The 24,408-nt window shown below is 45.3% G+C and overlaps 1 protein-coding gene across 2 annotated transcripts in view; it reads left to right on the top strand.

Annotated features, from left to right (window-relative positions):
* LOC118506718 overlaps positions 1-24,408 on the top strand; it is a 60,645-nt gene that overhangs the window by 27,838 nt on the left and 8,399 nt on the right. For both annotated transcript variants that reach the window (XM_036044232.1, XM_036044231.1), the window contains exons 5-13: positions 5,696-5,806; positions 8,924-10,136; positions 15,887-15,977; positions 16,122-16,331; positions 16,658-16,781; positions 22,329-22,914; positions 23,016-23,192; positions 23,270-23,634; positions 23,822-23,914. In XM_036044232.1, the coding sequence (XP_035900125.1) occupies positions 5,696-5,806; positions 8,924-10,136; positions 15,887-15,977; positions 16,122-16,331; positions 16,658-16,781; positions 22,329-22,914; positions 23,016-23,192; positions 23,270-23,634; positions 23,822-23,914 (2,970 nt within the window). The remainder of the gene's footprint in view (positions 1-5,695; positions 5,807-8,923; positions 10,137-15,886; positions 15,978-16,121; positions 16,332-16,657; positions 16,782-22,328; positions 22,915-23,015; positions 23,193-23,269; positions 23,635-23,821; positions 23,915-24,408) is intronic.

The raw sequence follows: 24,408 nt of genomic DNA, 5'->3' as shown, positions 1-24,408 counted from the left end.
TAAGAAACAGCTCTCTAGGACCGCTCTGGGCGGTCGCCAATGATGCAAGGACTTTGTTAAATTATTTACCAACAGCACCCGCCATGCCTAACGTCATTCGTTTCTCTGGTAAAGATTTTCCAAACGTGCGAAAATTTGATCCCCCGTTCGGAACGTTCCAGCAACCGCCGGTTAACCTCTGGTTGCTGGGGCATGAAAAATTAAGCATTTTGTCTTACCAACAGCACAAATACCGAACCGTGCAGCCGTGGTTTGCTCGAAACTGCCAACCTATCCACGACCGACCGATGGCCAACGTTTTCCATTAAAACTTATCAGAGAATGAAAAATGAAACACTCTCGACGCCGTCCACTGCAGGAATGCAAGGTTTTTCCCCTGGATCGTGCTACCACCGAGATGGCAGCAACTGGTCCATCGGGACCGGAGTTTCCGAGTTCACCCGAGCTCAGAATATCGCCGTGCCTGGATCTGTCCTGAGAATGGTCGCACGTGGCCGCAAAGTACAGCGGGCCATTGTTTATTTAGGTCCGTGCACTACAGTTTTCGGTTTGGATTTATTTGCAGCTTTCCGAACGGTTCCGCAAAATTTCGGCCCCCTTGTGTTGTCCGCGGTCCCGAATCGCCCGACTGTGGGTTCAATTTTTCGCGGCCCAGTTTGATGTATTTGGAACTCGAGCAAGAAAGCGAAACAATAAAAGTACCCCTTTTAACTTTGCTCGTTTATTATTTGTACAAGGGCCGCGACTGTTTATATGCAGACCTGGTGATGCTGATGAATCTGACAAATGTTCATCATTCAGCCGCGTTACACAATACAAAGAAACAGCTCGTGTGTGAGTCACTGTGAGAGTGGCTCGCATTCGCTGCGAGCTGACTTTGTAGAAAACCCATAAATTGTTTGCTTGTGTCAAAATTCAATTTCATTCTCCGCACGCTTTTGTTGTATGATTTACTGGCCAACAAATAAGTGGGAAGTAATTCGCATTGGAGCAACCACAAAACGAACGGCAAGTGCATCGTTTTGGCTGGTGGGAAAAGTGTTGCAAATAACTTTTTGACCCCGCTCAACCTCTTTAGAAATCCTCTAGTCGTTCAAACGAAAAGCTTAACACTTTGTATTGCTTCCATTGTACGGGAGCCAGCTTCATTTTTCACCTTCCAAAAGACGAATAGGAAGTTGTAAAATGTAAGGTAACCTTTTATTCCGTGCCCCTTTTATGCATTTGCTCCCGTGACACAATTTTTTTTCTCCAAAAACGTTTGAAAGAAAATCGATCGTCGAAACTGATTAAAGTTTAAAATGCCAACTCACGCGGGCGAAATACTTTGGCACTGTTAACATTCATGTTAACGAGTGTCGAAAGCCGTTTCAAGCTCATGCAAACCTTCCACGAACCTTCCGCTTTTCATTGCATTGTGTTGCGTGCGAGAGTGTGAAAAGCATTGTTACTGTTAGTCACCTTCGGCTTCAATTTAAATATTCATTCTTCGCTTTGCGCCGTTCCGCGATCGCCCTTCAAATCGATTCGTCGGAAAATAAAAGGTAAACTCAGGGTTTTCCTTTCACAGTTCCGTGTTGGGGTTTGCACGATCCTCGGTGAAGGAAACAGTGAAAATGGAAACGGTACAGTCAATCGAACCGGGTTGAATCTCATCCATCCTTGCATCGGTATGGAACCGAACGCTACCGTGGGGTTAATGTGTGACAACGGGGGCTAAATCAGTGGCTGATTTGAAATTCCAACCGTTCCAACAATTCGCCAGTCAGCTGATTGAAGACACTGTTACAAGACGAAGACGGGTTTTCTATTCTTTCTGCAAATTTTCCTGCTTGTCAGCTCCATTCAACAGGCGCATCGGGTGCCGGATGGTGCAGCAAACAAAATTGAGATGAAATTGAAATTCTCTCCAAAGCTGTGTGATTGGGGCGCCCTATTCACTGGCGTGCGTGACTATGCGCGGACAGCATCCGGGCACCGCAGGACGGAGATACCATACATAATCCGCCCACTGTTGCTCGTTTCATTTTCCACAAGTATTCCGGTGGGTATTCAACGGCCGATACAAGCATATAAATCTGTTGGTCCTTTCACGCCCCCTCCCCGTTCAATAGGCACCAGACTCATGTGTCAATCAGACCTCGAGAAGTGACGATTCGCAATAAAACCGATGCGTTCATCAATTTTCATTTCCCTGTCAAGTCGAAAATGTATCAAAGCGTGAAACCGTACATATATTGAGGTCGAGCTGAGTGGGTGAAAAAGGATACAAACACTCACACACACACACGCGTGTCCTGTGGCTTGGTAGAAGAAAAGCAGCATGAGATTTTGCCCGGGAAATTCTGGGTGGACCAATGTCCCCCAACCCGCGCCGAAACTGAAATCAAACACCAGCACAGCCAGCACACTGGTGTGGGCTATATTGGAAGCAAAATCTTCGAGAAGCCTAGCGTGAGACCTTCCGGCGTGCCGGCATTCTCGTTTGTCAACCAACATCCTGCCGGTGAGCGATATTTGGGTGCTGTCGCACGATAAATGAATCCTTTTTACGTACGTAGGAATGCGGACGTTAAGATTTGCGGGGTGAATGCTGTTTTTTTTTGGCCCGGGACCGAATGATAAAGGCGAAGGCATGTGGACGGCAAAGCGTTGAATGGCTGCTCTGTTGAAATGGATTGAGTTTCAGGGTCTGTACGCTTCTCATAATCATTGGAGGGGGAATAAAAAGAAGGGAGCAAAGAACAATGACATTTTTCACCTTCTTCGGGAAAATCTTTACGAAGCGACCGTTTATGAAATCGATAGGTGCTATTGAAGGGAAGTAAGTGAGTGGATACGTTAAGCGTGAAGTTGTTTAATTTTATTAAAGATAACTCAATCCGGATAATGAAATTTAGTTATACATTTTTAATCTTTGTCTTTGGGGTTTAAGTAGCATGCATCTGATGAGATTGAAATTGAAATTAAAATGATTGATCATAGATTGATTGCTCCTATAAATATCTCTTAGAGTTGAGCTTCCAAGAAATACTCGATCTATCAGATTTGAACCATCTTTGGGGAGTAACAATCAGTATCCTCGTACAGTTACCAGGCTTTTTTTCTGAAGTTAATGCTAGGATTTAAAAGATTGTCTGCGGCTCTTGCCATACATATCTCGAGGATTAGATTTTGTTCAGGGCCTTACTTGCCTTAGCCATGTTATTTCAGTACGAGAGTGTGATGACTAAAAATACAGCAGATCCCATATGTGTTGAAGAATGATAGCAAATTCCACATTCAACAGCGGTTGAAGCTCATCATATGTAGTAAATCGGATGACTCAATGTCAGTAAAGCGTTACACTTGAGACTGTGTGCTAGTTGCTCGAAAGGACCTTGTGCGAAATTCTCAAGGGAAGTTCTTCGGATTCGGAGGAAATTTTGAACTTGTTTTCGCGTCTTTCAGTTTGAATCTGCTTTGAATCTGTTTGAGGGGATCATTCTTTACCAATTGTCTTGTCAATCTATCGAGGTTTAGCTGAGTATACATTATCCTGTTCATAGTTGAGGTATACAATATTAGTTTATTTCCTAAAAACCTTCATCAGAAACAGGACACCATTATCGTTCCAGCACTTGATTAGTATAAAAAGAAGTTAGTTTCTTAAGATAAACGGTTAACCAAGAACTCGGGATGCTAATAGAAATAGAAGTAACATACTTGAACTCCCTTTAACAGCTGCTTCTCTTTCCGCGAAACGATTAATCATTACCGACCGTTTAACATCAATATATAGCTCCTTACAGCACCTGCAAACCGGACACATAATGCACCCTTGAAAAGCGCAAAAATCATGCCCCGACACAACACGTGCAGGCCAAACTTATCCACACAAAAACCCCACGGCAAAACTTTCTGCTGACCGGTGGATTACCGGATTCAGCGAATACTGATAAAATCAAATCGATCGCACTCGCCTCGCCTGCTTCGCACGTGTTAAGCTACCCCGGGGTGGAAAAATCCGTGTCTGGAGCTTTTCCCGGGTGACAGAAGCGAACGGCGGGTGTCCGACGGTGCGAGCCCCCATCAACAACGGTGGCACGGTGGTACGGAGAAAACAATTTCTACTGATTGAAATTTATTTTTATGCGCTCCGACTGTCACGTATTGATGACGATGCGCTACGCCCAACGTTTCGATGGAGCACAGCGTCGCAGCCAGCGCTGACCACTGGGAGGAAAGATTATGAGCTCATAAACGGACGTGGTGCCAACACGCGGCGCTTCTTGCTGTCGTCCTCAGAGAACACTGGATTACCAGCGTAAGGCAGTATCGATAAGGTTGGACTGCTTTTGTATCCGGGGCTGTAGCCACCTCGGGCTAGGTGACAAATTGATACAAATTTATAACCGAAGGAATTAGCCACGCTTCCAACGGTATCGTGCCGGCCCAGTTGCTTCTTGGAACTGACATTCCTAAACGGTTTTGTAGCCGGGAATGGGAATTGCTTCCGATTACGATTCCACACGCCGGTGGGAAAGTTATTTCCAAGGACTCCCAGGCATTGATTTTGGGGTGCAGACCGTTTTCGAAACCTGTCGTTCAATTTCCGGCAATTGCGAGTCACAATTCCACGAACCGTACCCCACAGCCAAATTTGCGATTTGCCTTCGTTTATCTGCAATCGACATAGACACACGCATTGGATTTTGATAAACTTCTCTAGGCTCGATTGGAAAATAACGCCTCGAGAGAGTGAGAGAGAGAGAGCGAGCGATGGCGAATTCGAGCTCTACATTCTGAGTTGATTTATTTCGCCACTTTACATTATCCAATTGTAGTAAGTCTCGCGAAGGCATCTGCCACATCTTCGTACTTCCCCAGCTAAATCTTAATTTGGGACAATAATATGGCAGCCCTTAGAGTTTCTCGGAAGCTTGGCTGGATTGCGCACAGGAAGCGGCTCCCTCTTATACACGTGATAGCTGCTATTGCTGTGCGATTTATATCGATTGGGACGTTGAAAAATGGAAACCAAACCTGGAATGTTCGGGACGCGAACGGAGCAAGTGTCTCTCTAAACATAAATCATACTCATTTCCAAACACACACACACACACACTTTCCCGGCACATAGGGCTGCTGAATCGCGCATTCGAGAGTGTTCCTATACTCCCGCCGTCTCGTTCGTGGGCGTGGGACCAGAAAACGCATTTCCACTCTTGGCGACTTGTCAGCAGTGCTGGCGAAATAAATATTTACCATCTATCGAAGGTTTCGGCGAATTTGTACGGCAAAAGTCAACAGATTGGTTGTGTGCTAGTGTTTAATATCGCCGCTATTGATGCCAAAACAACTCCCCCGGCGCGAAAGAGTGTTTTAAATTGATTGGCTTTTTCGGGCCGGCAAAAAGGAAAATCCAAAAGTGTATCAGAACATCGATCGGTGATCGGGATGGTGGGGAAGAATGAACTTGTGCGCGGATAAGGTTGTTTTTCTTGCGCCACGTAAACAATGTGTTTAATTTGTTGTAAAGCTTCGTGTCCTCAGAAAAGACCCGGAAACACAGATCGCTTGTGTGTGTGTGTGTGTGTTTGTGTGTGTGTATGTGTCTGTGTATAATATTTTGTAGGCAGACTTTTAGAGTAAGAAATTCAGATGAAATGTGCGTTCGATTGATTACCTTTCTTGCTTTTCTACCAATTTTCAGATGCCAACCGTGCGCTATCGCTTGCCCTGGCCAGTAATCTACACATACCGTACACGATAGCGATGGATCCTTCCAGCATTCCGGCCTCGTTTAACGATAGCAACGGAAAAGGTAAAGTATTATTCATCCATCTCTTCCGTTCTAATCACATCGATGTCGATAGAGAGCAGCAACCACGAAAAAACACCCCGACCTGCAATATGAACATAATTTCACGCCCTATTACCTTCTTATTCCAATATCGATCGAAAAATTCATTCGCAATCTAATCGCCAAAACCCCCACATTAAGAACGAGCGAAAACCGAATCGAATTTGCGAAAAATGAATCATGAAAATGAAATAAAAATTATAAACCAACACCACCGTAACCGACATTGGAACCATACGCCGGGCTCATCCGCTCCGTGATGAGAGATGGAAGATCGAGTTTATAATGGAGAATGCGAAATGTGAATTCGAATTTCAATTATTACATTTCGTTTCGTCACCACTACTACCACTAACTACATCCAGCAAGGAACACTGCTGAACCACAGCTTTTGTGGACAGCAACACGAAGGTGGTTCCTTTCACGGCTGGTCGATTCAATTTGTTCCCTCAAGCAAACGGGCTTCACATGCTTTTACGTGCGAGACTTGTCAAAGTGTGAGTATGTGTGTGAGTGCGTTTTGTTTCTCTTTTTTTCATCCCCATGTGTTTTTTTGTTGTTGTTGCTTTTCCTCACATTTTCCTGACCAGAAGCCGGGCAAACAGTTTTGTGTATGTAAACAAGTTGATCAGAACGATCGTCAGTGTGGTTTTGTGTGTTGTGAATGGTGGATGCGTGTGTGTAATGTTGAGTATGGTTGTGGTTCGTATATCAACAATCGCAACACGATGATTACCATAATCAAAATTGGATTCCAGCTCAACAAAGGCTCGAAACGGAATGAATTGGAATCCATTTGGCTTTTCTTTTTTCTGGTTCGCTGTTCGGAAAGCAACAAGAGGTTAGAAATGTTTGCCTTATATGATTCAAAGGCAATGAAAAAGATGAAGGTTCAACAAATATGAAGGATGAAGTGGGGGAGGGAGTTCTTTTCTTATTGTGCATCTTTGAATTTCGATTTGAACATTGCTTTATTACTCGATTTGGCTTTTGGATTGTAAATGCTGTTAATATTGCACGCATGCCTCTATAAGGCAATCTTTGATTGATAAGCATTAGGAACAAATTTTGAACAAATTATGAATTATGTTTTTTTCTCTATTAGTTTTTTAACTTAAACCATTAATTATTGGATAGCACAAACAAATCTATGGAGGCGCCTGGTAGCTTATAAAAGTATTAAATACTAAACGTGTGAATGGAGGCGCCTGGTAGTTCTTTAAAAAAAACTTATTTCAACACTCTCCAATATACAATCGAAAAACAGATATTATACAGCTGTGTGTTCAGTTTATTTGTTTTTTATTAAAATGCTTTTTTCTTTCGTTTATGCATAGAGGAGTGCACGGTTTATTTTTGCTTAAAAAATTGTTCCCATTAAGATTTTTTGTTTAGCAACACAAGACTGTTTCTTACTAATAAAAAAAAAAGATTTTTCGTTTATTACTACAAAATCATTTGATTTTTTTCTATTTATTGGGCAAATTTCTTTTTCTTTTATCTTCATTTCAATCTCTTCAATTACTTCCTGGTCGAGGAAATGATTTTCTCACATCGCTTCGTTGCGATTCGATTTTCTCTCTCACACACACTCCCTGAGCGCCAACAGCATCAATCGTTTCAGCTTGCACACAAATATCAAAGTTATGCGCTCATAGTGCCTCATAAAACAACGATCGAGCTAAACTCAATACAGATTATCCATATCGGCCAGTTGGACATTCTGCATACTTTTGGGAGAAAAAAAGAGAAAGCAAACCGTTCCACCGCTCAAATCTAACCGGCGTAACAGAAAACTGTTTCGCCAAGCATAAAGGAGGGGAAAAAAAGCAGAGCAATAATACAACAACTTTGTTCACTTCCTGTGTTGTTCGTTTGTTTCCGTTTGTCGTGTCCGATTACGGCGCGTCATGCCTGATATGGAAAAGTAAGCAAGCTAGCGAGCAAGCGAACGAAAGGGCCCCCATACCATCGGCCTAGGGTTGTGTTTGCGATGGCGTGTAAGTTTTTTTTCCTCTTTCGCGTTCGCCCTCCGCAGAATTGTCTGATTCCGAATTAAGTCGCATTTGTGCACCGAAAGTGTTCCCTTGTGTGAGTAAGTTTCCCGGTCCGGCCCGGCCTGGAAAGGACTTTAACTTGTTATTTACAAACGCCTCATCGACTTATCCTGTTTCACTATTCTCATTTTCCTCCGCAGCTCCGTAAGTTTTTGCCTTCCTTATTGTTCGGTGTTTGTTTCGGTTCTGCTTAACTTTGATGAACATTTTCGTGTTGTTTCTTTCTGCTTGTTTGGCGTGTTTTTGGGGTTTTCATCTGATAAGCTTGCTCCCGTTTTCGTCGTTCAGCGTGTAAAACAATGGCTTTGGCTCGCTGCATTCGTGGCGATCATTTAATTAGGCTCGCATCTGGAAACAAAAATAAATTGTTCCCGTTCCTGTCTACCAGCGTGGAGCTGCTTCGCTCCAGCTGAAAAGCGAGCGAACAAGAAACAAAAAGTAATTCCGTTTTCCCCACTTTTTTGTTCGTTGCCTGTATCGTTCTCATTCGCATCGGGCCATTCAATGTTCTTTCGCGTTCTTGGACAGCCTGTGTGGAGGAGGATGATAAACTTTGCAAGTTACACTCATCAAATCTTTATTTCTTAACTCGGCGCGCAATCTCATTAAAATCCTTATCGCTCATTTGGAATCTAATTTTCACTGCTACGTTTTTGCGCGCTGTTCGTATCAGCAAGAGTTCCTGTTGATTTTTTTTATTTTCGCTTGCTTTTCCACAAGTTGTATTGAGCTGGAGGAGCCTCAACCCTGTATTCGTGTAATTATCACCTGACGTTACCACGCGAGCCAGTGTATGAGGTTATTATCGCTTTCATCGCGAAAAATCGACAGCCAAAATGAAGCTTTACAATTTTATCACCATAATGTGCAACCGATGATGATCCATCGTTTTGTGCAATCAATTTTGACATTGATTGGGAGAGACACACGCATAAAACGGAACCCGGACAAAAAACTCGTTTTCACAAACTTCCACTCATTGCAATTTTCACTTTTCCTTCTTCTTTTTTCCCCGGCACAGTGGTAATCATCTGTTCGTCGATCAACTCACCACAAACAATCAGCGTAATCAATCAACTTAAGCAGTACAGCAAAACGAAAATCCTGCTCGTCGACATGGTGGGAACCATTTTCAACAGCAACAACGTGCTGTACCGCCGCCTAGCCGAGGAGGACGAACCGTTCGGTGAATCGTTACGGCACCGGCGCAACCTGCTGGTCCTGACGATACTTACCGAAAACTTTCGTTCCTTCCTGCACCGGTTGCACGGTGTCGATCTCGGCGACTATAAGCATATCAGCGAGAACTTGCTGAAAATACGGTTGTCAGACGAAATCCCCATTCACGACGCAGACGACGACGATGCCATCAATCGGACAAAGGACTCGGGTGAAGTAGCCGACCCGCTGTACCCGGTGTATGATGACGATGAGTCCTCGGTGCAATCACCACATCCACCCGAACTACTGCTCGAACTGCTCAGCCTCGCAGCGAACGGCACGAACGCATCCCAGGGCTGTGACTTCCATTACTTTCTCAACCACGTCGCCAACTGGTACGAAATTCTCTCGCAAACGTTCGATTCAGCCCGCTGCCGAACATTGTTTGGAAGCTATTGTGAAACGAGCACGAGTCACGGTGGCAGTGCCAGCCATCTCAATCCATCATCATCGGCGGACAACATTACCGAGGGCGAAAGCTTCCCTGGTCAGCCCACGAATCAATCGTTTGAAGCAACCGTGGACGAAATTGAGCGATTCTGTGACCTCTTTCTCGCCAGCTACGATAAACTACTGACCGATGCCGTACCTACCACGAACGCAACCCAGCGCAACGCGTCCATCGCTTTCCCGCCGTCCGATCATCTGCTAATGTTTGGAGAGCACTTCTACTTCTTCGATTTTCTGCTCGCCATATCGGAGGATAGCCGGAAGCAGCGGCCGCAACAGCACCGCAAGTTTCAGTTCGATTTTGTCGCGTTCGACTTCAAGAACATTTCCCACCATCGGGCGGCCGTTGTGTGGCGCCCGTTTCTGATACTGCAGCAGAGCCAGCTGCATCGGCACCAGTTCAGCATGCATCCGGTACCGCCCGGGTATGCGGATTGGGTTGTCGAAACGACACTCGAAACGATCTGGATCTGCGGAATGCTGTGCTGGGCCATCGTCGGGCTGGTCGGTCTGATCGCTGTCGCCATGATCGTGGGAAGCATCGTGTTCAGTATTGCTGTGCGGTAAGTTTACGCTTGGGCGGGGTAGATTTTCGGGTTCGTTAACATGTCAACATGTTGATAGCTAGTTGGCCCAGTACCCGTCGTCAGTGGACGCAGTGTAAAATGAGGAGCATCAAGCTTCATCTGCCGAACATTTTCCCATCGAAGAAACGGAGTCCTTTTGAATGGGTAGGAAATGAACACATTTTCATGCCAGATTTCTGTTGAAAGCTCGACTTCCCTTTGATCGTTTCGCCAAAGTTTATCAAAACGTCTCATTTTACCGATTGCTCCGTGCTGTATAGGCCGGCAACACATTCCAACGAACTCTGGTCGTCCACAGCAACGGCTGCGCGCTACGCGGAAGTGCAAAACAGTTCCCCGAACTTGTCCCAATTTATTTGGCCATTTGCTTCGGAAATTGTTATAGATTTCTGTACAGTTTTTTTTTTCGCAAACAACATTTCGCAATCATTTCACACTAAAGACACTTGACTGTTCGCTTCACTCGGTATATTTTTAGCTAACGAAGCTAATATATCCATCACCGAGGGAAGAGCAGCATGGCAAGTTCCACGCAACTTCATCAAAAAGCCCACCCGCATTCTGGAACCGTTCATTCACTTAACACCTTTCCCGAACCCGGGTCTGACATTTTTTAAGGGAGCAAAAAAGGCTCTTTTGCCTAATAGACGCCAAGGCGCCCTTTTTCCATCATGCGTACTGCACCATTATTATTCCGGCGCTTTCATTCACATTCCATTTCGCTTCGCTTGACCGGCACCAGCTCTTCGAAGGTCCTTTTGCGTAGTGTCAGGAGACCCATCAAATTACGACCCAGTTCCGGCCTCAAAACCTCCATGTCCACGTGCTACCGAGGCTTCATCTCGCTAGTGTGTATTAGCATGCCGTTCCTAACTCCGTTTGGCTCCGTCTGAGTTTTGGGCCAAGGGGTTGCCCGTCTGCCTTTTCGATTTGTTTAATGTTTTCATCCACTCGACCATTTCTAGCAGCAACCCGGGGCTCGCTTTTGGGTGAGTGGGACCTGAGAAATTGAAATACTGCTTGAAAAAAAAAGGAAGCAAGGGTCCTCAATGCCCCGCTTGTGTAGGTGTGTGACTGTGGCCTTTTGCAAAAGGTTGGGCCCCGTTCGTGAAGGCACCAGGAATTGATTTCTCCCTAATTTCGGAACGCAACTCCACGCCCTGTCGTTGGCAGATACGATCTATTTCTGGTTACGTGTCCGTTACGGCCCCGTTGATTGACATGCAGCCGATGAAAAACATCAATGTTTAACCACCGTGACCCGTGAACTTGTTTGTTCCCTGCTCGCTCTCTCGATCTCGTTTTTTTGGTCTCGTTACACTTTCACCCGATTGCTTTACCCGGTTTTTTCGTGTGTGTGTGTGTGTGTGTGTGTGTGTGTGTGTCACTCCAACCGGTACAACCAACCAAACATTGGAGATAAGGTTAAACAAGAGAAGAAGAAAAAAAATGACAAAGAATTGAAAATTGTTTTTCATACAAACTTGTCCAATCAATTCCGGCGCCGTGCAAAAACATTGAGGTTTATTGCGTTTTCGTTTTTAATCAAATCATGTTATTTAGATTGTACTGAAACGAACACACACACACCCTCACAGCAGGATGGCGTCACTTACAACGATCACCGGTGGCTGTTCCTGTAAACACTTTAATACCCATCGAAATCCATCCCGCTTTAATCGGAACACTGTGCTCATCAACCAATTATGATAATAAGGCTCGGTCCGCAAGGTTGTGTGCCCGAAATGCCCGAAAGCTGCTCACATTTACTAATCGCCCAATTTCCTGTGCGAACGAGTTTCCAAGTAATCGCACGTGGTGGTTGTTTTAATCGCTTCGCCCGATGCGCTCGCTAGGGATTTATTTATTCAATCACCGGCATCCTAAGGCCTGCCCAGCCAGCCAGCCAGCCGGCTCGCCTTGCGTCGGTTCGGGCTAATGCGATAGCTTCAGCACCAAGCACCAATCATCTCGCATAGCATAACGATGATAAATAATGCAACCACCGGCTCAACCTGTTGCCACCCCAAGCGAACCCCCTGGGGCAGATGCTCCGTCCTGGTATCCTGTTCACCCAGTGAAAAAAAAATGGAGATTACGCCAATCGCATTTGCTAAAGTTTGTTTTATTTGTTCACGAGTCACCGCGTTTTTGGGTATCGGGTAAATTTATGATACTTTTAACCCGTTCCGCAAACCCAACCACCGCAAGTGCGCTTACCCATTTTAAGTACTTAGAGTTGGGTTTTGTTTTTTTCTTTTTCCCGGTGAGCGATGAATAATAAACGCTATGTTTTTGTTTTGCTACACTTCCGAGTGCGAGGATCGGGGGCAAATCGATTGCGAGTGCTGAAATAATTAAACACAGGTCAACAGTGAACGGTCAGCTTTATTGATTACTGCTTTTATATTGATCATCTAAAGGATAAAGTCTGAAAAATCCAAAAAGAAAGTAAATTGGAAAGCTCAAGTTACAGCTTTTTTATTACATTCACCACTTACTATATCACTCAACGCCTCATTGAAGATGCCTCTCGAAAACGCCATCCAAAACGATAAAAGAGATTAAAGAACTATTTAGCAAATTATCAAAGGTATCTTTCGCTCTCTCGGAAAGCAATTTCCTGCCTTCAAGCATCAACAGCCCCAGTGCACGGTATCACATCGGCGACAAATTACTTGACTGTCCTTTAATGGCCCACTGCAGACAAATCCTAACCAGGAAGCTGGGCCGTTCAGGTGCGCCCAATACTGTACATCCAGCAACAAAGCACTCGCGCCCTGCTTTTTTGGCCAGTAATCAAAGCCACCGTTCGAGACTAGCGAGACTAGCTCACACCGAGTATCACAAAGTTAACCGACAAACTTATCCGATGCGGCAGGAATCCACAAAAAAGAACCTCAAATTTATGACCGTCCCATCCATCCGGTCTGCAGTAGCTTGGGGGAGGATGGTTGGGGAGCAGTTGGACGCAGTTCCAAGAAAACTCCGACAAAGTATCCTCATCATCGAGCATCCCTGCAGGAGGTGTGGGCAGCCGGGTCGGGACAGCCACGGGGAGAAAGCTGGACAACAGTATCCAACCATTCATAAGTAACCATCTCCAGTGCGCTTGCCGATGGAGTGTTTATCTCCGCTCCCGTTGGCGATGAAAGTATTTCCAACTTTTAATTCCGAACTTTCTAGCTTCCGCCCCACTGCTGCTCTCCCATTCCTGTGCCACCTCCTATCTCCCTGCCGACAAGCAAACGTGTCATGCTGCCGCTCGGTAGCGGACCTGCCTTGTATGAAATGATGAGGGTCCTCCCGGCATAAAACTCGAGTGCCCGGAAAATTAATTGACTTCGATTAGGTTGGCGTAGGACGGCTGTCCGGTGGGCGTTCGGGCGGGTCAGTGCACCGTACCGATGATGCTTTTGGGTAAACGATACCCTGCCACAGAACACAACGACTGGGACAATGGCTACGAAAGCAGCAACGAAAAAAACGTACTAAAACGGTCGTCACAAAACTTCACACAGCGATGGGAGTATCAGTACCCGGTCGCAACTCCAACCACCGAATGTCGCTTTCATTTAATCGGTTCACTTCGGTTATGAAACTTCAACTCCGTCGAGACAACCGGGCCGAAGGGCAGCATTAGGTGCAGATGAGCACAAGGCATGGCATAGTGAGCAAAAAAAAAAGGTTTCAACTCGCCCGAGGACCAAGGCATAACTCACTCAATTAAGTTTTCATCGAGAAGGAAAATGAAACATTGACCATCGGCGGGTGTCTTCGGCTTTTTTCTTCCGTTCACGATGGGCTGTGACCTATATCGCGCTTTCCTGCAGCAATTCTTTATTCTGGATTGCCTTTCCTTAGGTCCACACAAAAAAGGTTTGGAGGTTTGGTCAAAGATGGTGAAGAATTTCATTGTAGACTAAAGGTGTTTAGAGCCATTCACGATAGAAAATGTAGTGGTGGGCTTGATCTGTTGTCTGCTGCTCTTGTGATGCTTTGTTTCTTTGCATGAACGTTTGCCGACTTAAAGTGGATTGCTACACCACTCAAGAGCACCTCCACTGCTCTAGATCCGGGTCAGGTACAACATCCACTCACTATTACGTACTCATAGTCGAAATGCCCGCACCACTCTGGGGAGAAATTACGATGATTTATGGTCGTGGCGCCGGAAACGTTGCCTGTTCATCCGGCTCTTTGCTGTCCCGGAAGCACAAAGGGCCACGTTTTCTAGGATCGCTCTTAAAGATGCAAATTTTGCCGCATGGATAATGTTTGCCATCGTGCAGGAAAAGCCGCCCATGCCGTTGAAGCAAATGGAAATCCATCCGCAGCGTTTGATATGAGTTTATCTTTTATCGCATTTCGCAAGAAATAATCATAAATTATGATTGTTTTACCGTGCATTACAGATGCCAGCTCGAACATTATTCTTTACTGTTCACAACAAACACCGATACTCATCGCAATTTTATCGACGAATGGAAAAGCTATCGATAAAGTGCAATGACGTGGTGCTTTTCAATGACAACAGTGTTCTTTTCTTCCGCTCAATATTTTTAGACACATCCATCTACTTAATGTAGTAGCTCTTTAATCTAAAATTAGGTATTTTTATTTCCTTTTTTGGCACCAGAACCTTGCGAGGTCACTGCCTACCATTTCTAGCATTTTTTACATGATTTTGCTTATAGATAGATAACTAAATAGATTATTTGTCAAGTGTTCCTAAGAGGTTGTTCTTCATTTTTTACTTTGTCACTATTACCTGAACACCTTGTCTAGTCCTGAAAGTCCTTGTTTATTTGACTTGATTTAAGTGGAGCTGGATAGTCAAAATGCTGCGATCCAGTGGCCAAGGAGAAGGTCTTTCCACGGAAGGCCCGGAGTTCAAATTCCATCTAGATCGCCTCAATGTACAAAGGACTAATTATCCAGCTACGGATACAATCAACTCACAGAAACGCAGAAATGACAGGCCAAGACCTCTCAAGGATGAAGTGCGAAAAAAGAAACAATTGCACCAGTCTTCACACTGCAGGACCAGGGTTGCAATCCCATCAAATCCCAGTTATGTTCATAGAGATAAGGATTTTATTCATTGGAGCGCTCCAGTAGTCTTCTCACGACAGGACCAGGTTTTGAATCCCGTTCGCATCTTCGGGTAAACTCAAGGAAGCTAGTAGTTTAATGCCAAGCCCCTCCGAGATTATAGAGCCAAGGAAGAAGAGGAGATAAAAGATCTCTGCAAAGTTCTACCTAGTAAAATCACTCATCAAATTTACGCCGAATAGCTTCCGAAAAACCGGAAGTAATTTTATATCATTTGCCTCACTTGATAAAGTTCATCTTTCGCTGGACCGTTTGATGTAATTCTTCAGAACTCTCAGCATTTCGGCTGCAATAAACTACAATCCCACTGGTACAGCTCAGATCAAACGTCCTTTAACCGTGACAAGTGCTTTCCCACGAACTGCTACAGATATAGATAAGGGACAACTTATCCGAGCGACACGATCTGTATCATTACACAGCTAATTAAAACGTTCTTTGCCCTTTTCTCTGCTTCGTGCCTCCTTATCAAGGTACCTCCTTCCGGACCGGGTTTAATCCTCCTTCGCTCCTTCTTTGCCTACCGGCAACACTTTACAAACGTCTCCAAGCTGACTAACGCCCACGTTCATATTGCTCTTTTCCATCTCGTTTATTTTCTTCCATCGCAGCAACTACATCATCAAGACGCGCCTCTCCAAGGGTCCGAACAAAATCGTTCTCTCGCCTTCGGACTTTGTGTTTCCAGTTGACATGCGAAGGGTAAGCCCGTTGACGTGACCGGCTTGCGTTTCGTGCAGCCCCACCAAAAAGGGAACCATTACGTCCCATGATGCCCATTGTGGCAAAAGCCGTTAATGAAGGTCTAATTTGCATGTATTTCCGTTCGGGTCTCGTGCATTGCAGGTTGACGAGGGTATCGAAGCGATGCTGTGCTGTTGGCTCCAGCAGCTGCAGGAATTCGGTGGCCCCGAGGTGGAAAAGCCCGATCTGCTGAAGGGATCGATTGGGTCGCTCAAGAACCTGGGACTGCCGGCGCCCACCAAACCGAGCTCGGGCAGCGAAACGCTAATACGCCACCATACCGCAGCAATCGATCATAAGGCACGCTATAATGTAAGCATCCCTTTCACTTAAGCTTTGGGCGCCGTTCTTGTCATATCAGCAGCTTGAATCCATGTTTTTTTGTGCCATCGTGAAAATTATAGACTTTTTTTGTTTTATTTGATTTTTCCTTCCCTTCTTTCTATTTCATCTCAATTGGCCCTTTGAATCTGTTTTTTTATTCGCTCACTCACACACACTATTGTAGGTTCATCTTGTGCGCCACCAGTTTCAAGCTCTTGCCATTCCCTTTAACAGTCATTTTTCTCATTTTCTTTATCTTTTTTGGGGGGGCACGCGCCCCACACACACACGCACAACCACCACGTTCGGCACAGGGTGATTTAGTGCAGTTGAAGGAAATCCCATCGAGCTCCACATCCCATGAACTGAAAACGAAGGCAATGGACCTGCTCGTGATGGCGCACAGTTTACGACACGAAAACATAAATCCTCTAATCGGTAATTTACCCCCTTGTTGCCATGTTGTTCCAGGTTTCCAGGGTTGTCGTTTTTTTGCTGTTAGCAGCTGGCACCGTTCGTACGTCGTATTTCACTTGAACCGTGCCGCGAACGTCAGCGCAAGAACGGCTCCAACCATCGTGCCCGGATGTGTCGCGTTTAGTGCCTTGTAAACATCCACCATTTTATGGTGTACCTGTGATTCGTCAAAACGACACCAAAAGTACAAGGAAGCGAGCGCATCCGGAACAATGGTGTACGTCGGCCAGCAAAACAAAAACAAAACCGGCCCATAACGTACACAAAATCATGTCACAGTAGATTTAAGGCTCTTAGCCCAATTCAAAACACTCTCCGGCCCAAATGCTACCCCGAAAGTGTCTTCCCGGCCAGGGTACCGGACAACTTTCACACCCACTGATGCCTTCCCGCATCTATCCTAATGGGCGCACATAAACTCAGATCATCTTATTCGATCTATTTGTCATCATTAACCTGCCCGCTTATCGAGCTTCCCAGCTCCCAGGCGCAACCGTTGCTGTCAAAGTTGTTCTCCGAGTGAACGCCGGGCGGTTCTTCGACTTGGCCTAGCTCAGTGGTGGGATTTTCCCAACCACTGGGACCCAGCCCGTCAACCGACAAACCCGAGACATCGTGCCACAAACCTTGCTTGCTTCAAGATCAAAGTCCCTCGATAGAAATACATTCATTATGCCTTGTTTCTTCTGTTTTCGCCTCGCCCGGTCGGCTCATAATTGTGTCCCAACACAGTGGATAAAACTTTAACCACAGCGAGCAACAGATTTTTGCCATGGTGATGTTTCTCGGCTCGCAGACGTAACTTTAAATTTAAGGCAGCTTGAAATTGGATCTGAAGCTTTTTGGATAGTAATTTATCACTCGATGAATGGTTGAATGGGAGCCAAACATGAAATTAATTATTACCGGAATTATGCTTTCTTTGCGCTTTGGCTGTGATAAATAAGCGAAATACCTGAGCGTCCTTTTATGTGGTTTTTGCTGGGGTAATAAATTACACAATTAAATGCGTGAGTGTCTCAAATTATTAAAACAATCAATTTAAGTTGCAATTAAATTCAACACATAGGTAAAGCCATGTGAAGCTTGTTATGGAATGTTTAAAAAATTATATTCCCTGGTATGTGCATTCTACCGACAGTTGACATTGGAATGACTGAATGCTGCACGATAACTGAACCTTTTAAAGCAAACCTGCCGGTGGAACTGGAAGTTAATTCGCGTTGGTTACCGAGCTCTCAAACTTCAATCGATTCGCGCGAATAAATTCCAACCAACAATCCGTTTCCCAGTACGATGTGGCGCTACTTGTCTCAACCCGCTGACCATTAATTCCAATTAAATTTCGACATCAAATTATCTACCAACCGTGCAGTGACAATCGTGCTACACCGGGTAACCTTGTTCGAGTTGGGTATTACAGAGAAAAAGGAATCGTGTTGCGTGTTCCGCACGAGCCACCCCAGCCCAGCCGTGTGTTTATTAATTTTCCTCGAACGGAAGCATCTTCACCAAGCGTATTAACGGCTCGTCTAGCTTGTCGGGGGCCAGAAAGGCTTTTATTATTGTATCGTTTATTAGTCCCGTACCGGTGGCGCGAGACACTCCGGATCGGAACGCCACGTCGTTAGCAAGTCCCTAATGATTCGCCCGGTTCGCCAGCACTCTAAAGGACGAGACGCTTCGAACGGGAAGCAACAGGATGAATAGACTTCCATTATGGTTTGATGAGTGGTTTGCTGTTGTGACACTGTCTGTCATTGTTAATTCTTCGACCGTGATCTCCGGGCGCACACGATTGTTTGCCACCGGTGTTCTCGCTCTCATCGTGCCTTTATTGACGAAGCTGTGGTAATTGGTACATCTAAATCTTATTAATTAGACGTGTTGTGTTTGGTTCGTGGCCCGTTCTGCAACCAGACTATTGTTGTGACAGAGTGAAGGCTCTTCAGTCGGCATTCAATGCATTTCACATCATCCTGAACTTTGGACAAACTGTATTGTGCTAGCAGTACCCTGAGCAGGATGAATATCAATAAGCAAAGGTCAGTCGAGTTGCTCGATAAGCCTTGGCCGTCTGTTGTGAATAAAAATATCAATGATTTTATAACACATTTAATTAATCCTTTTATCCTTCCGGTACGGTATGTGAACTTGAAATGAAGCACACTGTAACGTTTTCACTATAAATATATCGGTCTAAGTCTAATTATAATGTGGTCACAACATAAACATTATTGCTAACGGTCGTAAGAAGCAAATCAGCCATCTCTACATTTGAACACAGCTCCCTCTTACATTGAAAAGTGCTAAATATAACAACCCTCGTTCGCGTCAATGCTAGACACAAACTGGATCTCACACGAACCCTTATCTTATTTTACTGCCAACGGCCAACGGCTAGCAGGTCCTTTGCCCCGGTTGATTGTGTTCTAGGGGGGAAGAAAAACACCATTACAGTGTGCCTCTGCTAAGGTCGAAACGATGAAACTTTTGCTCATTTAATTATTATCAGGAGGTTACGTTCCCAAACTGAATAACGTGCCCTGTGAGAGCTTGCCTCAAGTAGAATAAAAATCTCGAACGAAAACCCTCGCCATACACTTCATCTGTCGGGCGCAAGTGACCGTGAAAGCGTATGTTCCATTCTGGATATACCCCCGGGTACACATCGAACACTCTCATCACCTGAGCTTTAACCTTCTGGTGATGGTGGTAAAACCCCCACATCGATCCATTTTGGGCAGCCAGCTAACCACACACATACACGCCCGAAATGGAATAGTGTTCAGGGCCTTCGGTTTGGTATATTGCATCCTCCGCATGCATCAAACCAACCTACATTGTCCTACCGTGCTGGGTGCAGCTAGAGACTGGTGAACAAATACGCCCGGAATCAGGCATCCACATCATTGTCATTTAGATGTCTTTTGCCAGGACACAGGTCATGCGTATATTCCCATAAACGTGGAATGCATACGAGTACTCTGTACCGAACGAGTCCGTGCAAAACGAGCTGGCCTTATAAGGCTGCAGGCTTTCACTGTTTCACTAGCTGAGCGTTGGTGACCTGTTGGTGGTGACAGGCGATAAATTTATCCAATGTATTAACTCACCATCGACCGATGAATCCTTGGACACACTGATGCACGAGTTGCACGCCACGCCGTACTCGACCTCACATTTACGCAATTACGGTGCAGCTCTTCCATGCGATGCGAGTTCGACGGCGTATATTCGGAGGGCCACCATTTGCCAAAATTGCTCTCTCAGCTGTATTGGTGTGTGAGTGTAGTTGAACAAAAAACACACACCGAATCTTCATTCTGTTGGAAAACTGCAGCTCGTTACACGAACAACTACACACTGTCCAACACATGCCAGGTTCACATTCGGTTTGCCCAAATCTCACCGAGCGCCTTGTCAGCATATCATTCACAGCACGCTCATCCCACACCACATCAGGGTTAAAGCTGAAGTGAATCCGTTTTCCAATTTTAATTCAATTAAAATCGTGTGTGTGTGTACTCCAGAGAAAACCGTAGGACGCCGCAGTACGAGCAGTGAGCAACAGCATCGTTTCGAGTTGTTTGGAAGAACAACTTTTTTTCCCATTTTTTTACGTTAGCTTTGTACCTCTTCATGGAACCATATTCGGCTTGTCGAGCTCTCTGGCCGAACTGTGCTGAAGGTTGAATAAACATCACGGTACCTCGTTCACCTGTAGTGTTTTCTAAATGGAACGAAAGCTTCCCAGCACCCCATTACAATCAAACCAAATGATCCTATCAGATATCAACATCATTAACTTTTCCCGCTGACAACGGTGCGCTTAGGTGCGGAACCATCCGCTGTTTCGTTTCAGCTATTTTCCCAAATGGTGATGATCTCCGACACGCCGTACACACGACTGTACTGTAAATGTTGGAAAAGTGAAACTTTTAATGAGCGTTATTCGTCAACCGGCCCATTCAGTGCACATGCAATGATGGAAAGTTTCAAACGGTAACTGGTGCAATGCTCAGCAATGGGAAGAAAATGACAAACAATTTGCTTTTGAGGAAAAACAGTGAGGTGAAGGCGTACGAGAGAGACATTCGCTGTTGCTCATTCGACAATTGTAACAAACAATAATTTGATGTCTTGTTTAAAAGCTTCAAAATTCGTAATAAAATCTGTAAAACCATCCATGATTCTCGACTAACTTTAAGGTCTTCTCCTTCTTCAAACCGTATGCTGATCGCAATTTCTCCACCGTTCATTAGTTGAGCAATAAATCAGTTCAGTGTTGATCTTCTGTTCCATTTTGCTTGCATAAGTTTTTTTTTTGTTTTGGTTGGTCGCCCATCGTTCTCAGATATGAGCCCTGTGCTTCCGGTGCTTTTCCACCATTCGCCACTGATTTCCCAGTGCACAGAACTTTAGCCGCATATTAAAATCGCAACCTCACGGTACGTTATTAACCATGCAGTGGCGCTTAAAAAAGCTGACCAACTACCGCACAATGCGAATAAAGCTAGCCGAAGCAAAACTGGCTTTATTAAATTCGCAGAAAACTTTACCCGGTGAATGAATTTGCTGCTGAAATCAGCACAATTCGCTCTGCTTCTGTATCTCGTTGCTTAATTGGAAATTTTGCTCCCGGGTGCAGGACCAACCGGAGCATTCAACAGGAGGCAAACGGAGCGTCCATCAAACCAAACAACGCGGCTTACTCGTTTACGTAGAAAGAACAGCATCGATTGACATTTTAACCTACCAGCCGGATACGAACGTACGCTGGATCGTATTGTTTTCCGAAAAACAAGCGACGAACGATACGAATAAGGCGAACGTTCGGCTCGATGTTTGGCGAATGTAATTTATGAAACGCGATACTGCTGAATGTATGTACGAATGGAGTGTTTGAATTTAAATGGAAAGTCGGTTTGTACGTATCAGAGACTGGATAAAGCAAGGCTGAGTGTTGATTTCTACTTGCTTTTATTTTGTATTTACATTCTACTTCACCGCTTCCGCAGGAGCCCAAATTTTAATATCAATACGTTACGTTGAACGAAAAAACTTCTGCCAAACAATGGAATTGAAAAGCTAATTTTGCGTTCGAGAAAGCAATCAAACAATGAAATGAGAGAAGTTAAAAACCAGGAGGCCAGAAAATATAGATGTGTTAAACCTTCCACCGGCATGATGGAGACGCCTGGTGTTTCAAAGAATTTACGCTTCAACGACAAGAGCTTCTGATAATTTAATAACTATCGGTTACGTTGGGTGAAGAAATTGGCGTGACTTTTGAAGGAATTTGTATGAAATTTTAATATCAATATTAACTTAGAGATTAAACAGATTTATCAACCTTTTAATCTCTCGATGGATGGTGCATGGTGGTTTACGTAAATTAATTATGTGTCTAATATTTAATTAACAATTCAATACTTTAGTGGTCTCTACCTTAGCTCATATAATTAGTTTCTTAACCCCATATTTTAATTCAATCCTGCCACACAGGCTGGCTAAACGAACCAACCCGTACGGCACTGGTGTTCGAGCACTGTTCGCGCGGTTCCCTGCAGGATGTGCTCATAATGGACGAGATAAAGCTGGACTGGTCGTTCCGGTTAAGCTTGCTGACGGATTTGGTCCGTGGGATGCGCTACCTGCACGCCTCCCCGTTACGCGTCCACGGTTCGCTGTCCTCCCGCAACTGTGTCGTCGATGCCCGGTGGGTGCTAAAGATTACCGACTACGGCATGTTAAGCTTCTACGAAGCTCAGGGTATTGCCCCGACACCACGGTGCGCAAAGGAGCTGCTCTGGACTGCCCCGGAAGCGTTGCGCGATTCCAAAACCTACCCGAAGGCGGGCACCCAACCGGCGGACGTGTACGCGTTCGGTATCATCATGCAGGAGGTGGTGGTACGTGGCGAACCGTACTGTATGCTGTCCCTATCGCCGGAGGAAATCATTGCAAAAATTAAGAAACCACCGCCACTAATACGACCGTCGGTGTCGAAGGGTGCAGCACCGCCCGAAGCAATCAACATTATGCGCCAGTGCTGGGCCGAGAATCCTGAAATGAGACCTGATTTTGCAGCGTAAGTCTTGTTGGGTGATGGTGGATGCGATTAAAGGGTTGTGGATTGATTATTCTCCTTTCTCCCCTTTTTCACTAACAATCCCCGCCCGACACGAGCAGTATCTGTGAGCGTTTCAAGCAATTAAACCACGGACGGAAGGTTAACTTTGTAGATACGATGTTTCAAATGTTGGAGAAGTACTCCAACAACCTCGAGGAGCTGATACGTGAACGCACGGAGCAGCTAGATATTGAGCGGAAAAAGACTGAACAATTGCTGAATAGAATGTTGCCAAGGTGAGCTGTTCGGTGGTTGCTGAATTCCCAATCAAAAATCATTTACAAATCGCAAACATCATTCTTCACACGTTCAGTTCCGTTGCGGAAAAGCTAAAGCTGGGATTGGCTGTCGAGCCGGAAGAATTCGCCGAGGTAACGATCTATTTCAGCGATATCGTGGGCTTCACGACGATTGCAGCCCACTGCACGCCGGTGCAGGTGGTCGATTTGTTGAACGACCTGTACACTTGCTTCGATGCCACTATCAACGCGTACAACGTGTACAAGGTGGAAACGATCGGGGACGCGTACATGGTTGTCAGTGGGCTTCCCGTCCGTACGCCTGACCACGCCGAACAGATCGCGACGATGGCGCTGGATCTCCTGTCACAAAGCGGCCATTTTAAGGTTCGTCATCTGTCGGGCGTTCCGTTGCAGCTGCGGATCGGACTACACACTGGTAAGTTGTTCTGTAAAACCTCATAAACGCGGCTGATTGAACGTTCACCCTCAAATGTATGAACCTTGTCCACAAAACCTAACTCTCACTTGTCGACTTTGCTAACGGTGCGTTAAACATTGGGCACATGACGTGACCGACATGGCCGTTATTATTACCTACACCAACGACAACAACATCTCTGCAGGTCCCTGCTGTGCCGGTGTCGTTGGTCTAACGATGCCCCGATACTGTCTCTTCGGTGACACGGTCAACACGGCGTCCCGGATGGAATCAACAGGTACTGCTCATGTGGCCATCCCCCACCCACAAAACGGGACACGCCAACACATACGCCATGCACACTCACGGACACACACACACTCACATACCGCCGACCCACGCCATCAATCATTCATCAGCCTGCTTTCGAACTCATTTTCCACACCATCACCGTTTCACTGCTGGCCTAATACCTTATATTTCATGCTTCAGCAACACTGGCCACACCATCCAAAACCGACCAACCAAGCTCACCGTGTTGAGGCCTGTGGGGTAAAGTAGAAAATTAGATTTGGAAAGGAAAGATTGCTCGTTTTCCCCCGAGTGGCCGATGTGTTCTCGGTGTTCCGATGTGGTAAATGTGATTTTTAGGGACGGTTCTTTACTGTCAGTCAACAGTTATGGACATTTTAGGTCTGCCGTTCGGGTTTGGGCAAAGTTTTGATGTGCTCTCCCGGTGGATACGTAGTTTAAAGACACGGAAAAATAATAACAAAAACCCCGAGACAGTTT

The sequence above is a fragment of the Anopheles stephensi genome, chromosome 2, assembly GCF_013141755.1.
Source record: "Anopheles stephensi strain Indian chromosome 2, UCI_ANSTEP_V1.0, whole genome shotgun sequence".
Classification (NCBI taxonomy): Eukaryota; Metazoa; Arthropoda; class Insecta; order Diptera; family Culicidae; genus Anopheles; species Anopheles stephensi.
The sequence above is the reverse complement of the archived record's forward strand: the minus strand, read 5'-3'. Positions and strand labels throughout refer to the sequence as shown.